Source organism: Prinia subflava, chromosome 2 (genome assembly GCF_021018805.1).
Source record: "Prinia subflava isolate CZ2003 ecotype Zambia chromosome 2, Cam_Psub_1.2, whole genome shotgun sequence".
NCBI classification, from domain to species: domain Eukaryota; kingdom Metazoa; phylum Chordata; class Aves; order Passeriformes; family Cisticolidae; genus Prinia; species Prinia subflava.
Window position 1 is genome coordinate 68,357,231 of NC_086248.1, and position 14,652 is coordinate 68,371,882.

At 37.3% G+C, this 14,652-nt stretch overlaps 1 protein-coding gene across 5 annotated transcripts in view; it reads right to left on the reverse strand.

Annotated features, from left to right (window-relative positions):
- CHRM3 (cholinergic receptor muscarinic 3) overlaps positions 1-14,652 on the reverse strand; it is a 269,118-nt gene that overhangs the window by 177,002 nt on the left and 77,464 nt on the right. For 2 of the 5 annotated variants that reach the window (XM_063390399.1, XM_063390400.1), the window contains one exon: positions 12,550-12,662. The exons of 2 other annotated variants lie outside the window; for them this stretch is intronic. In XM_063390399.1, the coding sequence (XP_063246469.1) occupies positions 12,550-12,581 (32 nt within the window). In that variant the 5' untranslated portion in view covers positions 12,582-12,662. Of the gene's footprint in view, positions 1-12,549; positions 12,663-14,652 lie in introns of those variants that run through there. One more of the 5 variants, XM_063390402.1, reaches the window with a different exon arrangement.

Here is a 14,652-nt window from a genome sequence, read left to right on the forward strand (position 1 = left end):
TCTGAAACAGTGCCAGCCATTTCTGCCACTGTGGCAGCTGTGATGCTCACTGTTCAGAAGAATGATTTCAGTAGACTTGCCCAGTCCTGTGAGATCTCTGTTTATAACTCTTTTCTTGGCCCTACCCTGTAGTGCTTAACTCTATCAGTTCTCATCAACACAACAGATTAGATTACTGAGTCCTAACAGCCTGTAGAAAAATAGTTTGAGACACCACACCATCCATTCTGCTTTTCCTGATGCCAGAGGCTGCTCTGTAGAAGAGTTGCAGCTGGGAAGTTGTGTATTTTCTTGTTTCAGGGGGAATCCCATATAGATAAATAATGCTGTTCTTACGACATGATTTGACTTGGCTGACAATGAATCTGTCCTGTTACAGTCCTGAGACATGCCATCATGTCTCACTGGGCTCTGATCAATTACTGAAGCAGGTGCCCTCTTAAGACCCACCTGTGAACCACTGATGGTACATACACAGATATAACAAGGTGAGCTTCAGATACTGAGGTACTCAGCAGCAAAGGGACTCATTTAGTAAATTCATTATTTATATTGAACATAGCCTATATGCAGAGGTTGCTGCATAGTTCAATTCCACTAGTGATGAAGAGATTATCTTCTAACTCCTAAACTACATTTATAAAATGAGTCTTTCATTTAAAGAGTGCTGGTCTTCATTAAGGAAAAAAAAGTCAAACCAAAAAACCCAACAAATCCAGCCTAAATCAGCACCTCAATAAAAGCCAAAACAGTTCGAAAAACAAATAGTGGAAGCAAACAAAGCAATAACCAGTTTAGATACATAGACAAGTAAGGGAAAAACACAGCCTGCTATCTCTTTCTGTATAAAAGCAGAGGCAAAGATAAAGCAGAGACTTGATCAAGTCAGAACTAAATAAATACTGAAGTTGTCCACTAAAATAAGCAAAAAAAAGAAGGGTGACTTTCTGTTCATATAAGAGCCCACCGTAAACCTCATTTTTTAATCAATTTAATCCTTATTTTATCACATCACTAAATACAAACAGGAACCAAACCCAAATCCAATCCGACTTACAAGAAACACTTCAAGTAACTACTCTGCTGTTCCTGCTGAACGAGCAGTCAGGCCCTACGGGCAAACACGGGCACAGGAGCTGCTCTGCACAGCAGTGCCAAGTCTGGCCAACACCTCCTCTGCACATCCCCCTCACCAGTTGATATTAGTCCACATACTTGAACTTTTCAAATTAAAGTAAATTATAAAACCTCCACGGTAAGCACAAAGGCTTTGAGACAACTACCATCACTCTACACCAGACTGACCAGAGTTAATCAGAGCAGTTTGCACATTTGAGCAAGTAGGTATAAACCAGAGATAAGTAACTATATATACAGTAGAGTCAGCTGCTTTGTTTACATTTTATATGACCCACAAGATGTGTCTAGAAAAGACTCACAGCAGGAAAAACAACAGAGGGTTCAGACAGCTAATTAATACTGCTAATTTAACTTGTACCCTAACACACTGCTCACTTATTGTTATCTGCACTCCATCAAGGAGTAGATGGTGACAGTTCTTGAGCATTGCTAGTAAATTATTTTCATTTTGTCCTTTCCCTCATAAACAAAACATCACAGTGACAGAAGCTGCTTGACCTACTTTCTAAGAAAGATTTCCAGAGAAGCACATCCCCCTCCTCCCATTATTCCCGATTTCTGCTCTATTTACACCTCCAATATGTACAAGAGCACACAAGCTAGCTACTAAACTGATTTACATGTTTTTTCCACTGTGTCACAGATGTTTAAAATTAATCTCACCTATTCTTTTCCTGGAGTATGTATTTTAAGGTATCCATATGCTCCATAAATAGAAAGCAAGCCCCACAACTGTAGTGAAAACATACACAGACATATAGACATAATGCTAGATTATCACTTATCCCAATGAGACCCTTGCTTTCCCCAGATTTCAAAGATCTGCCAAACTTTAGACACTACAGAAGAGCTCTGAAGAACTTTCTGTGAATAACACAGAAGTGAAATAACCTCTTGAAAAAGTTGTCTTCTCTCTCTTTTAAATCATTTTCTTAACTTAATTTTTTCACCTATGAACAGCTACAAGTCCAGAAGCCATAAAATGATTTTATGCCATGGGGCTTGCCTTTAGAATCCCAATGTGAGCTTCTCCAGGACAGGTACAGTTTCACAATGGCTAGCCTCGTTTGTCTTTGCCTTTTGTTTCCTCAGATGCCCGTTCCTTTAATTTTCCTGCACCTTGACACCCTTGGAAGCAGCGACAGCCTTTTCCTATCAGGTATGTGCCAAGGCACAGCAGCTGCCATCCTCTCACTGGAGTCAGGGCAGTATGATCTCTGAAAAGAAGAGGGTTACAGCCAACAGAGAGGTGCTCATGCATTTGGAGGCAACATTCTTTTACCAAAATAGAGGTGTTTTGAAGCTCTTCTTATGCTTAGTACAATTCCTCCCACAATCTGGGTGGCACATGAAGGTTCTCACTGTATCAGTTAATCACGAGTAATGGGTTCATTACACTGGAAGCCCCACCAACACTAAATGGCTGGGGGTAAAAGTGGTGGTTCATTGTTTTTTAACTGACATGACAACAACCCTCTCTGGGGAAAAAGACATAGTTTTACAGTTAATTTAATGGAAAAGAAGGCTGGATTTAGTTACTGTGGTGAAAAAAAGCATTCACAGAATTTTAACATTATTTTGGGACACTGCAAAAAATTAACAGGGACATGGGAAACTTGCAAAAATCTCAGTTTTCAAAAAACTTCCTGGAAACTCACATTTCTTAAGAATGGGTAGAGATGGGCAAAACATTGTGGGGAGACAGTGATCTCTGTGCTGCCTGGGGCTCAGACAGGGGAGGAGGGAAATGGGGAGCACATTCAGCTGCAGCATGGAACGAGTTCTTCCCTAGACTGATTGATCCAATGCTGTTCATGGCTGGAATGGTCAATCACAAAAACATTTCTTATCTTGGTTGATTTTTGTAAGTGTGTTGTATCAACACATTCAAACTAAAACATTCTTTGCAGCAGAATAACCAGATTATGACAAATCTGCTCATGGACATCGGTGTCTTGCTTTGACTGTCTTCTCCTACATGACAAAGATAAGTGAAGAGAGAGGAAAAGGAGAGGAAAACTAAAATTCAGTCCTTCAAATAGCTAGGAGCTTATCAGTAATCACACACTATATAATCATGAATTCAATCCAAAATGCATAGAACACTGGGAGCAAAAATAAAAGTCAAACATAATCAAAAACTCTGTAAACAATGATATGGCTCACAGAAATGTGGTATAAAGGCAGCTGCATGAAACAGTTTACAAGCAAGGTTTATAGCTTTCTTTAACTAAATAGAGGGGGAAGTCAATGTTAGCAGTCTCATAATACTTACTGAGGTGATGATAATACGACAGCACTATTTATCCTCTGAAATTACAATGACTCTTCATGAACAGCTGAATTAGCTGTTATCTTAAAACCTGCTCAGGATTACAGAGATATATGTAATAGCAGAGGATGCACACAGCCCTCCCATGGATAGCCCTGCAGTTACATGCACCTTCTTTCTCCCACCTGTGTCACCCACAAAAGACTGGGAACACTGGATGACATCACCCCATGTGCAGTCACTCTGTCCATCCTAAACACAGAAATTGTCACCCCATGTGAATCATTTCTCCCCAGGCTCTAGTTCTTCTGGTTTTAAAAATTTGTATTAGAACTTTAACAGATATGGTGAAATTGTGCTTGAATCAGCTCAAGTACGTATATTTGCCAAACAAAAGAAATTCTGTGAGTATTCCTGCTCCACAGCTGACTCACACTCAGAACTAAATCCTGCACACGGTTATTTTATGGCCTTGCTTGGAGTCAACATAAAGCTGACTTGCACTGCAATTTAAATTACCTCCAAATCTCTCTTGGCAAGAACAATTTTCCATAGTAACAAGGATTATTCTTTAGAGACAGATTTTCTAACACCAACACCTGAATTCATTTAATCTGAGCTTTTCAGACTCATTGTTGTCACCTGCTGTACATGCTAATGTGTTGCTTCAGGCTGTTGTTGGAACGTTTGATGCCTCAATTCTCACAGGATTTATCACTTTGAGGCAGGCCCTTCACTTCCTCTCCCCTAAGTACAGTAACATCCACAAATCCTCTCTTCTCAAAAGCCTTCAGCAGCTCTTTCATAGTTATGTAGCTGGGCAGCATATAAAGCAATAAAATGATTTCCCTAACATAAAAAAATGATCTCTCCTTTTTCTAATGTTGCAAAGACAAAATATCACCAATCTTTTAGTTAGGACAAGGTGGACCATGAGATATTTTAAATACTTGTGGTGTTACCTGTTTCTAAGCAGAATAATTTTTTCCAGGCATTTGAAGCAAAGCCACCTGGAGGATGGGACACAGCAGCTGCTCACCACAGTCAAGCAACAGAACAGCTTAGAGGAAGAATTAAGAGAATGAGGGACTATATAATTGAAATTATTATAGAAAGATTGTAACACCAGATGTAAGCTGAAATCTGGTTGATAACCCGAACTGACACAGTTTGTTTAATTAGTACAAAGAGTTACACAAACCATAGTGTTATCTCTCACTCAAAATGCTTCAGCTTTAAAGCATGGCATTGATTAATTAGTACTACACAAGAAAGTCTTGTATAATGGAGTCAGGTCATTAACTTCCCTTGGCTGAAGGTGAGACTTGGGCTGTAACTATTAAGTCCTGAAAAGAGCTATATATTCTCCAATGGCAAATAATTTCCGCACCACTAAAATGCCCACGTTGCTCTGCTGAAACAGTGACTGTTTAACAGGGAACCAAAACATCCGCTTCACTGAGCAGAGGAAATGAAGACTGTCTACTACAGATGAGTAAACATTTTCCAGTAACAAGTAGAAAATGGTTCAAAAAGTCTTGCTTCTCATGATTTATTAAAAAAAATATTTAAACAAACGTCTCGTTTTCATAAAGTTAACATTCTGTTTATATATAACAAATGCATCAGGTTGTGTGCAAAATGGAAAGTGTGTAATTTCTGTGAAAGTCAAACCATTGAGTTCTCATCATTTGGAAACACCTCTTGTGTACCTAAAATGTACAATCCATTCAAACAAGTGTGGTTGCTCCAGAAAGGCAACTACTGAAGCTCCAACAAAGTAAAATGAACTCTAGGAAGCACTGGGTTCTTCAGGCTTATCTTGGCCTTGTTTTTTAAAATAGGAAATAACAATATTGCATGCACAATTACCCAGGGGGTAATAGACCCCCTTCTATGATAAGTATCTAAGACTTATCTAAGACTTATCTAAGACTTATCTAAGATGTAAGACAAGAATCGCCTTCTGAAGTTGTCTCCCAATGGAGAACTTAGAAACACCAGGTGAATCCTACTTTTATTATAAAGAGCTGAGTAATAAGAGATACACAGTAATGGCTTCAGATTTCTGATAAAATATGCAATTAAAAAAAAAACACATAATCTTAAATGAAAGATTATTTTTCAAGTTTGCTCTTCTCTTCTTATTTCCACCAAAACAACTTGGTTTTTAAAGTGCCTCTGTATGATTTAAACTATTATTTCCTCTTCTTCTATGTGTACATTTTTATATATACACACACAGGATACCAAAAAATACATACAGGAAATGAAATTAAGATATAACTTCATATGTTAATTCTTAGAATAATGAATATCGTGCCTCACCAAGACATTGGTATCAAGCATTCAAAATCAGCATTCTGAAGTATCTAAACTGTTTCCATATTAGCATGGAAAAGAACTATGTTTGATACTAAATCTATTTACCGCCTCATTTAAGCAAATGATACAGCAGAAAAATTAAACTTTCCCAAGAGAAATGCTTATACACAGAAATGTATAGCCCAAATTAGTAGCTACAAACTGCTGTAAAATGCACTCAATTCACATAAAATAGAGCTAGAAGACATGTTTATGTAAAGCTCAAGAAGGCTGTATACAAAGGCAAATAAAATGAGAGGAAATCTAATAAGAGAAAATATTACATAGTTTTACAAAAAAGCAGAGAAGGACACTAAAATGCTTTTGTCAAAAGCACCACCACAAAAGATACCCCTTAAAGTTACCAGGCTTCGAGCTAGTTTACTCCAACTTCAATTTTCTGATAAAAAAGGGATATCAAAAGGCATTTCACTGAAACCAATGAGTCTGAAAAGGTGACAAACATTAGTAATTCTATCAGAAACTATGACTGATATACTCGTGAAAATCTTCACTAATATAGTTTTGGTCTCGTTTAGATAGTTCTAGCCAAGCTAAAAATTGCCAATATCTAGATGGTGAAAATTATTTGACAACTATAAAAGAAAAAAAACAAGCCTTACATAAATTTCTGAATAAATTTGTTCAGATTTAATATAAACCTCATCACAGAGCAATGAATGTAAAATTGAACTGTGGCTGCCTGTTGTAACAATATGAATTAAACTTAGGAATCTCATTTCTCCCCTTCTCAAGCATTTAATTAGTTTTTGAATGCCTAGATTTTGTTTCCCTGAGCTGAAATATAAATTGCTTATCAGAAGCTCTATCTTTTCAACCAGTTTCCTCTTGCCACCATTTTTGCTGTTGCTGATGCTGGCTACAGGAATAATCAGTTAGAGGAGATACAGACACCATATGCATTTGATCACTGGGAAATCACAGAACTGCAGTGATTCTTACCTGTTTTCCACACTGTGCTTTGTGAAGGCACTTTTCATGTAAGTCTAAAGATATTATGCTTAATTTGGGTACAAAGAAAAAAAATACTGATTTCTTTAAGCAGCATACCTCTTTATTTTTCCCCCCAGAAGTTCCTATTGAATTTCTTCTGTGACAAACCTGAGAGTTATCAAACTCAGGTTTCTCAAGGATATTGGAAGCACTACCCAATTCCAACAGTCAATTTCCACCATACAGGAGATGTGTATATTTAATTTATCTTTAGAAGAAACAAAGTCCACTTCCTAGGAACATTTTTTGGGTGATTAACCCTAGGTAATTTTTAGGTCCTCAACTCTTCTAGTAAGCATTTAGCATAACTTCTCAAGCTAGATATCTAGAATTAAAACTGTGTAATTGACTACACTGTAAACCTGACTGCTGTGCAAGTCAGAAGTGCAGGCAGGCAGGAGAGGTGACACAGAGTGCAGTGGTGCCATGTGTTTCCTCTGCCAGCCCAGCCACCCTGAGGAACAGGAAAGGAGAACACCTGGCAGCAGATGTCCTAGCACATACAGAGGCTGAAGAAAGCAAAATTCTTTGGTGAATGAGTCCCTAGAACTTATCTGTTGCCACCCAAGAGAAGTTGTTGAGGATGCAGCTGCTGGCATCTCCTGGCCTCCAGACCTGGACAAAAGCGATGCTGGCCAGATCACCTGGACATGTGATCACCTGTGAGCATGCCAGTGTGAGAGCACAAACCAGAGAGCTCAGCCAAAGGTTGTCTAAAACAAGCCACCTCTCCCTTCAAAATCGTATCTCACTGAGTCAGCTGCACTAATTTCATGCAGTTCCACAAGGTTTGACTTTGAGGAGAGGAGGCAGTGCTGCTTGGGCACCACAAGCTGTATCACCCTCACTGATACAGCTCTGCTTGATCACACACCATTTAAACACTTCCAGCTTTCCAGGATCCTCCCCTATCAAACTGATAACGTGTTGGGTACTTCTGCAAGTTCTGTACTACATCTTGGTTATTCATTGGAAACTTTGCCTCCATAGCAGGACTATCAAAAAAACCACAAAAACAAACCAATCCAAACAGATCTTAAGCACTCAATATATTCCTGCATTATTTTTAATAATAAGAAAAAAACCCACACACACACACACACAAAAACCCCCAAAACACATCACAAACTAGACTAATATTCTAATTTTAAAAAAATCAGTTTACTACTGTTTGCTTGTAGGGTTTTTTTTACCCTAACAAAACTGGCAAGTTCTTAGTCTTTTGTAGAAAATGGCTGCTGTTGCTTTTTACAGTAGGACAGTAGAAAAGCTAAAAATTAAATATTAATACATTGAATACATTTTCAAGCAGGCTTGCTCAAGCTTTAAACCCAGCTTTTTCTTTAAGCGCCTGCTGCAATTAAAAGAGTATAGAATTTAAACACAACAGTAAGATTATCACAAAACCTCTTCTGATTCCAAGGAGTTTTAAAAACTTACTATGTTTTTAAATGCAAAAATCTCACAGACATAGTTACTTGTTACAAATAATTCATGAATTCAGAAGAAAATTATGCAGGAATTCAAAACTTGAGAAAGTGAAAATATTTTCTCCATTTAGATAAAGAAATTGCTTGCAGCATTTCATTTAAAGCCAATTCCTGTCACACTCACATTAAAAGGACACTCTTTAAGGGGAAATAAAATGACACACTGATTCATTGACTAGCATGTTTATCAGGACATACTGATAGAGAATCATTAATCAAGACTCCCTACTAATAGAAAATCATTAGAACAAAGCACATCAGCAGCAATGCCTATTCAGTTATCAGGCCTTTCTTTATCCAGTGCCTAACCCTCAGTTTCTCAGTGGCTTTCAAAGCTTCTATGAAATAATTTATTCAAGACTCCTGACATAGTGCAGTATTTCAGTATCACAGCATCAGCTTGAAAATGAAGTACATTAAGGTTTAGAGAAATAAGGGCAAAGGGGAGTTCTTACTTTATTTGAATGTACTGAAGCAATATGAGTTTAAATTCACCCAAACCAGAAGTTTTCAAGACAAATATAAACATTGTTTCTTTGTTTCTACCTATTAGCTGCAGGAACCTCAGTTCAAAATATATCTGAGTAGGACTGGGATTACTTTAATAAATAATACATGCTTCATTTTGATTTTTTCAGTGTACCTGCCATGCCATTTACTCTGTCATCCAAACAAAGCCTGTGATGTGTTTGGACAGCCAGACAGGCAGGTGGCACAGACGGACCCAGGCTCACTGAACCCACCTGTGTGAACTCTGATGGAGCAATGCTCTAACAAAATCAGCCTAGCAAACCCTGAATATTTCCACAATAGGCAGAAAGCAATGGAAAAAACCAAAACGAGTTTTAATACTTTTTAATAATGATGCTTTACAGTTAAAATGGAGCACTCCAGTAACAACACCATCTGTAAACTGTGAGGAGCATCCAGCACAGAGAAGCTGAAATAAGAGTTCAGAAGCAGAACGAGACAAAATGCAAACTTCCATTGTTCAGTGATGGTACAGGAGGTTTCAGTACATGATTTTTGACAGATTGTTTTGGGTTGAGAAAATGAGATACAGGGTTAGACTTTTCCCCTTTTTTTTTTTTCTCACTGACCTTTCTTTTCTTATTTCCTTTTTTTAAGTCAGGTAATAGAATGGTAATCTTAGCAGCTGCTGCTGTTGTTTCTTCAAGTGGTTATCCATAAAATACAACACTCAGAAAATACAGCTGGTAAACATTAGGAATACCTGCTATTTTTTTTTTTAGTTGAACTTTCTAGAATTATTCAGTCTTCCAAGCAAATGAAGACAATTCTATACCAAAAATTTCTTTGTTATTCTTATAACTTAGCACACGGCCTGAACCACTTACCTTGTTTGTAGTTGTCCTGATCTTTAATGTTTTATACATTCTCTCTTCAATTACCATAAACATCTCCCAAACAACACCTGGCTTCTGTTCTCTATGACTGTTTCACCCTGTGCTGACTTTGTATTTTGAATATCTTTAAACAAAATCTTTTCAATATTAAAATGCTATATGATTTTTCTCAATATATATCAGACAATCAAAATTTACATTTTTCTTGTTGTTTGGCTTTGACTTGGTTTATGTTGTTTGGGGTTGGGTTCATTGGGGTTTTTTTTAATCTCAGTGCTTTCCAGCAACGAAAAAACCCTACCAAAATTGATATCAGTTGGTCTAAAGAGGAATGGAGATCAGAAGGCACTCAACTACAGGCTGATACACAATTTTGCCTTTAAAGTGTTTCTTCCTTATAAGAGATTCTATTTCCTTTTAACATAAGTGCTCAAATCCCACTATGTCCAGAAGCCTGACTTAATTATCTTAGCACACCTTTCTGTAATAGGTTTCCCCGGTCTATCTAATGGGGCATAGGATTTGGGAACAGACCAGAAACTATATTATCACTATTATTTTACAGATTTTAAATATATGCTAGTGCTTGAATATTGTTTCTTCTCTTGTAGGGTTTGGATTTGATGAGCAAAGCCTACTTATCCTCTATATATCATTCTGCAAGCTACTGTGGTAAGGGTAGAAAATCCTCTAGGTTTCAGATCCTGTGTGATGGCATTCAGTTTACTTCCTGATTCTCACTTTAGCTTTCCTCTGATTAGAAAGAAGCAGTGAAATGACTTGCTGGCCATTTGAGAGACTCTATGAGCCTTGAGTAGATACAGATATAGGAGGAGGATGAAGATGCCCACACACAAGGTACATCCTCTTTGCTTGAAGATTTTGGCTGCAAAGAGGAACAATTCTAACAAGAATGCCAAAGCAGGTTTTTTTTAATTGTCAGGACAAGTGGAATGCAATTTCTTAAACAAGTGAAGATGTCATCAAACCTTTCTTTTTCAGTCTGGCCTCAAGGGACACACTGTGGATTGGAATGGATTTTGTTCTCCTGCTGGTGGACATGGAATAATTGCAGTAAAATGGCAGTAAAATGTAGTGTAGCTGACATCTGCAAAAGGAGACATAATCCTGCAGTATTTACACATACGGGATAGACAATTTTCTCTGTTTAAAGAAGTTACTTCTTCCATCAGACGTGTTACAAAGCCCTGATTTCATGATGAATCAGTGCACACTCAGGATGTATAAACAGGCTTGGAAATGTATGGCACATTGCTGATAAGGAAAAGGAGAAAAGAAAAGGTCAAGTCTTTGAAGCAAATCTGCTAACTTGGCAAATACAAAACCTGGTTAGAGAACGATGCACAACTCAATAAATACCCAGGGCAATGCTTCACAGAACCAACAAGTGCTGGATAACCCATCAAACAGTATCTCAGGCTTGTCCCCTCAAAAATGTGCAGGTGGAAGCAAGCAAGGTGATGCTTTTTTTGCTCTTTATCTGGCTCCCTGGTTTCAAAGTTGCAGGGTTACTACCTGGGAGATGTAAAATTTGAAATGCAAAGCCAGCTGAAATTGGTAAGAGAGAAGCAGGCAGAAAATGCCCTCCACAGGTTGAGAAAATGTGCTGCGTGGCTTTTCATTTCTCAGTGTAAACACTCATGTTCGCAAAAAGTAATAGTAAGAAGTTTTGCTGGTGAACACCTCCATCCACTCCTGTGAGATACTTAAACACATCTTTCTACTACCAAGTGCAAACAAACCTCTAGAAACTCCATTGCTTCTATCTTAGTTCATTACAGCAATTAGGCGTGTAATAAGAACAGCCTGGATTAAATGCCTTATGGCATTAGGCAAATTAATATTTGCCTCTTCTATTCTCTTTACTTTTTTCACTATTTCTGCATCCTTCTAAGAACTCAGGAATCTGGAATAGAAAAGGAAAGATACCTTTCATATCATATCTTTTATGATTTGAACACTACACAACAGACTTAGGGTAACAAACATTTACAGGCAGATTTTAACAGTGGTAAGAAACTATTCCAGACAATCCAGTATTGTTCATAAGCAAACTGTGGCATAAGAACCATATCTAAAGCCTCAAAAAGGAGAAGAGTCAGAGAGTGAAGATTTTAACCTCAATTGCCTAACCTGATTTTTGGAGAGGAGACTGAGCTGCAATTTCTGGTGTGTTAACGAGTAGTCAGTGGAACATTCTGACACCCAAATTTGGTTTGTCAATGTGTTTAGCCAAATGAACAATGAGTGCTTTGAATCTCATTATTGTATGTCTGGACACAGAAGCAATAATTCAGTTATAATATGAGGAGCCTTGCTTTCAATATTATTGATTATACAATTCTTAACAGTGCTCACAGATACTATAATCAGATTAATTGTAGGCACAAAACAGAGAAGCAGTACAAAAACAAAACTGAAAAATTATTTCCAAGTATTTTCTCCAATTAATTTTTTACCTGTGTTTTATAGTATATTTGTAACACAGTTACAGTTATCTTATTCTTAAATGCATTGTGGTACGTGTCTGACCACAAAGAACATCTGGTTGGAATCTAATTTGAACTAGACACACCAAATGAAGGTAAAGAGGCTTTCAAGCTGAAGGCAAAGATAATATTTCAAGTTGTGTATGAGGATTTTTGCACAGCTCAAAAATTATCCAAAAAGAGAAATGTTCTATACAGTTATTTCTGAACATAGGTTTTTAAAACGTTTTCAAACAGCTTAAAATAAAAGAATGGGCTTTATGCAGTCAGTAAATTTACAGCTCTAGGTTAATCCACATGAAAACTGTGGGTACATCCAATGTGGGTCACTGAAAACTTTTAGTTCCTTCTGTGAAGCACTTAATACATATCTGTACAGAAGCACAACTCACCATGGGCACGGAAGAGGAGAAGTATATAACATGTTTCAGACGACTGTATATCATCCAACTGGTAGTCCATTACACCATCGGCTGATGAAAGATTTTGCCATAACCATAAAGATCTTAAGAAAAAAATCAAAACAGAAAAGTTAAAAGATAATCACCCACTGAAGAAGTTAAAACTGATTGTTCCTTATTTAAAATACAGTTTCACTGCTGTTTAAAGCATATTTTTAAACAATAACAAGAGCCTGTTCTACAGCATCACCATCCAGCAAGAGGTGGGTACACATTCTCTTTCAATCACTGCAATGATATTTGCTCAAATACTTTATTTGCAGTTATTTTACAGACTTTTTTGATTTTCAGCTGACTTCAGGATTCTTATCTTTTTTTCAGTGTTGTTTAATGGTGACAGTTGTATGCATTGGCATTTTCTCAAAACAGTACTTTTCAAGTGCAATTTTCCTTCTTGTTTCATGTATGCAGGACTCCACTGCACATTTTCTACCAAAACACAAAATCCACATACCAAAATTAACTACAAAGGTGGATGATGGGGAAGACCACTGCACATGAGCAGCAGCCGACAAAGCCAACACCTCTAATACAAAATTCACTACTCAACTTGGGTTAACAGCACATGCAGAACAAGGGACACCCACCATCCCATCAACAGCAGCTATTAATCCCTTGTTTCTCTTTTGCTAAGCACAAAGGCCAGAGTGGTACAAAGCTTGCTTGAGGATCTGATCCCAGAGTTGCATTTTAAACACTGATGATGGGCAGAACAGCAAGAAAGGTTGTTCTAGGCCAAGTGGCTGTATAGTATGGATGCCAAAAGCCAAGGGAGTTTCACTGAAAAAAGGTGTATCAGCCATTTTCAGGAATCTTGTTTTCTCTCAATTGATCCTTAGTAGGCCTCCTTAAAAGAATTTTTATACAAAACCATTTTTTCATGGTTCCTCAACGTTCCTAGAAAGTGCTACAATTTAAACTGAAGCACTGGCTCAAACCAGAAAACCTGACAATCTGGGGGGTTTGAGTTTTGTGGTCTGTGTTTGTTGCGGGGCTGGTGGGGGTGGGGGTTTGTGTATTGGTTATTTGTTATAGTTGCTGTCTGGGTGGTGTTTTTTTTCAGATTTTCTTCCCTCAGAGCAAAAAGGGATGGGAGCTTCCACCACTCTAGATGTGTCCCATTTCAATAGTTTCAGATTTAAATATTTCCTCTCAAAAGAGGCTTTCAATTTTAATTATATTTTATGTTAAATCTTAGGTTAAAAGTGACTTAGGATTAAAGTGAAAATGTGACCCTCCTCTCATGGAACTCCTTTAAAGTCAGATGTTCCAAAACAAGCTTTTCATCAGATACAGAATGAGATTTCATGAGATTTCAGGGATCTCTCTGAAGTGAGGTTTTACATTTTCTACAGAACCGCAAAGAACTTAAAAGCTAAGAAATTGATTCTCTTTTCGCCTTTTATGAGAACTACTTAGGTAAAATGAAAATAATTTTCTGACATTTTTCCACAGACTATTTTTGTCTGCATCAATCACACTTTACTTTTGACCTTGTCTTCTACAATTTTACATCTAAATTCTGTTGATAATTTAAGGACAATAACATGGCCCTTCCAAACATTTAACCTTCCTAGTCTGCTTTTCTCCTCTAAAAACCCATTAAAAATGCTGAATGATGGGTTCAATTGAGTGTCCATGAGTGGAAAACATCACACAAATTTAGAATAACCAACTCTCATCCAGATTTTTTTATAAAAGGGAATTAAATTCTTAATTTTCCTGACCATTAGAGTATTTTATCATGGTGGAGACCAGCACAAAAGTTAAAAGAAATATGCTTGGGAAAAGGCATTTTACTCACATGCAATAGTTCTTGCTGTATGTGTTATAAATATTTTTTGATACTAATTTTCTAATGCTTTTTTACAGGAAAAACTACACATTTTCAAGTATAATAAGGCTTTTTTCAAACAATCAGCAACTTTTAGCAGGTCTTGCAACAGGCTACTTATTGCTGCAACATCTCTGCTGTCTTTTCAGCACAGAAGAACTAGAGTGAGGAATTGGTCCAATCCAAGAAAAAGATGCCAA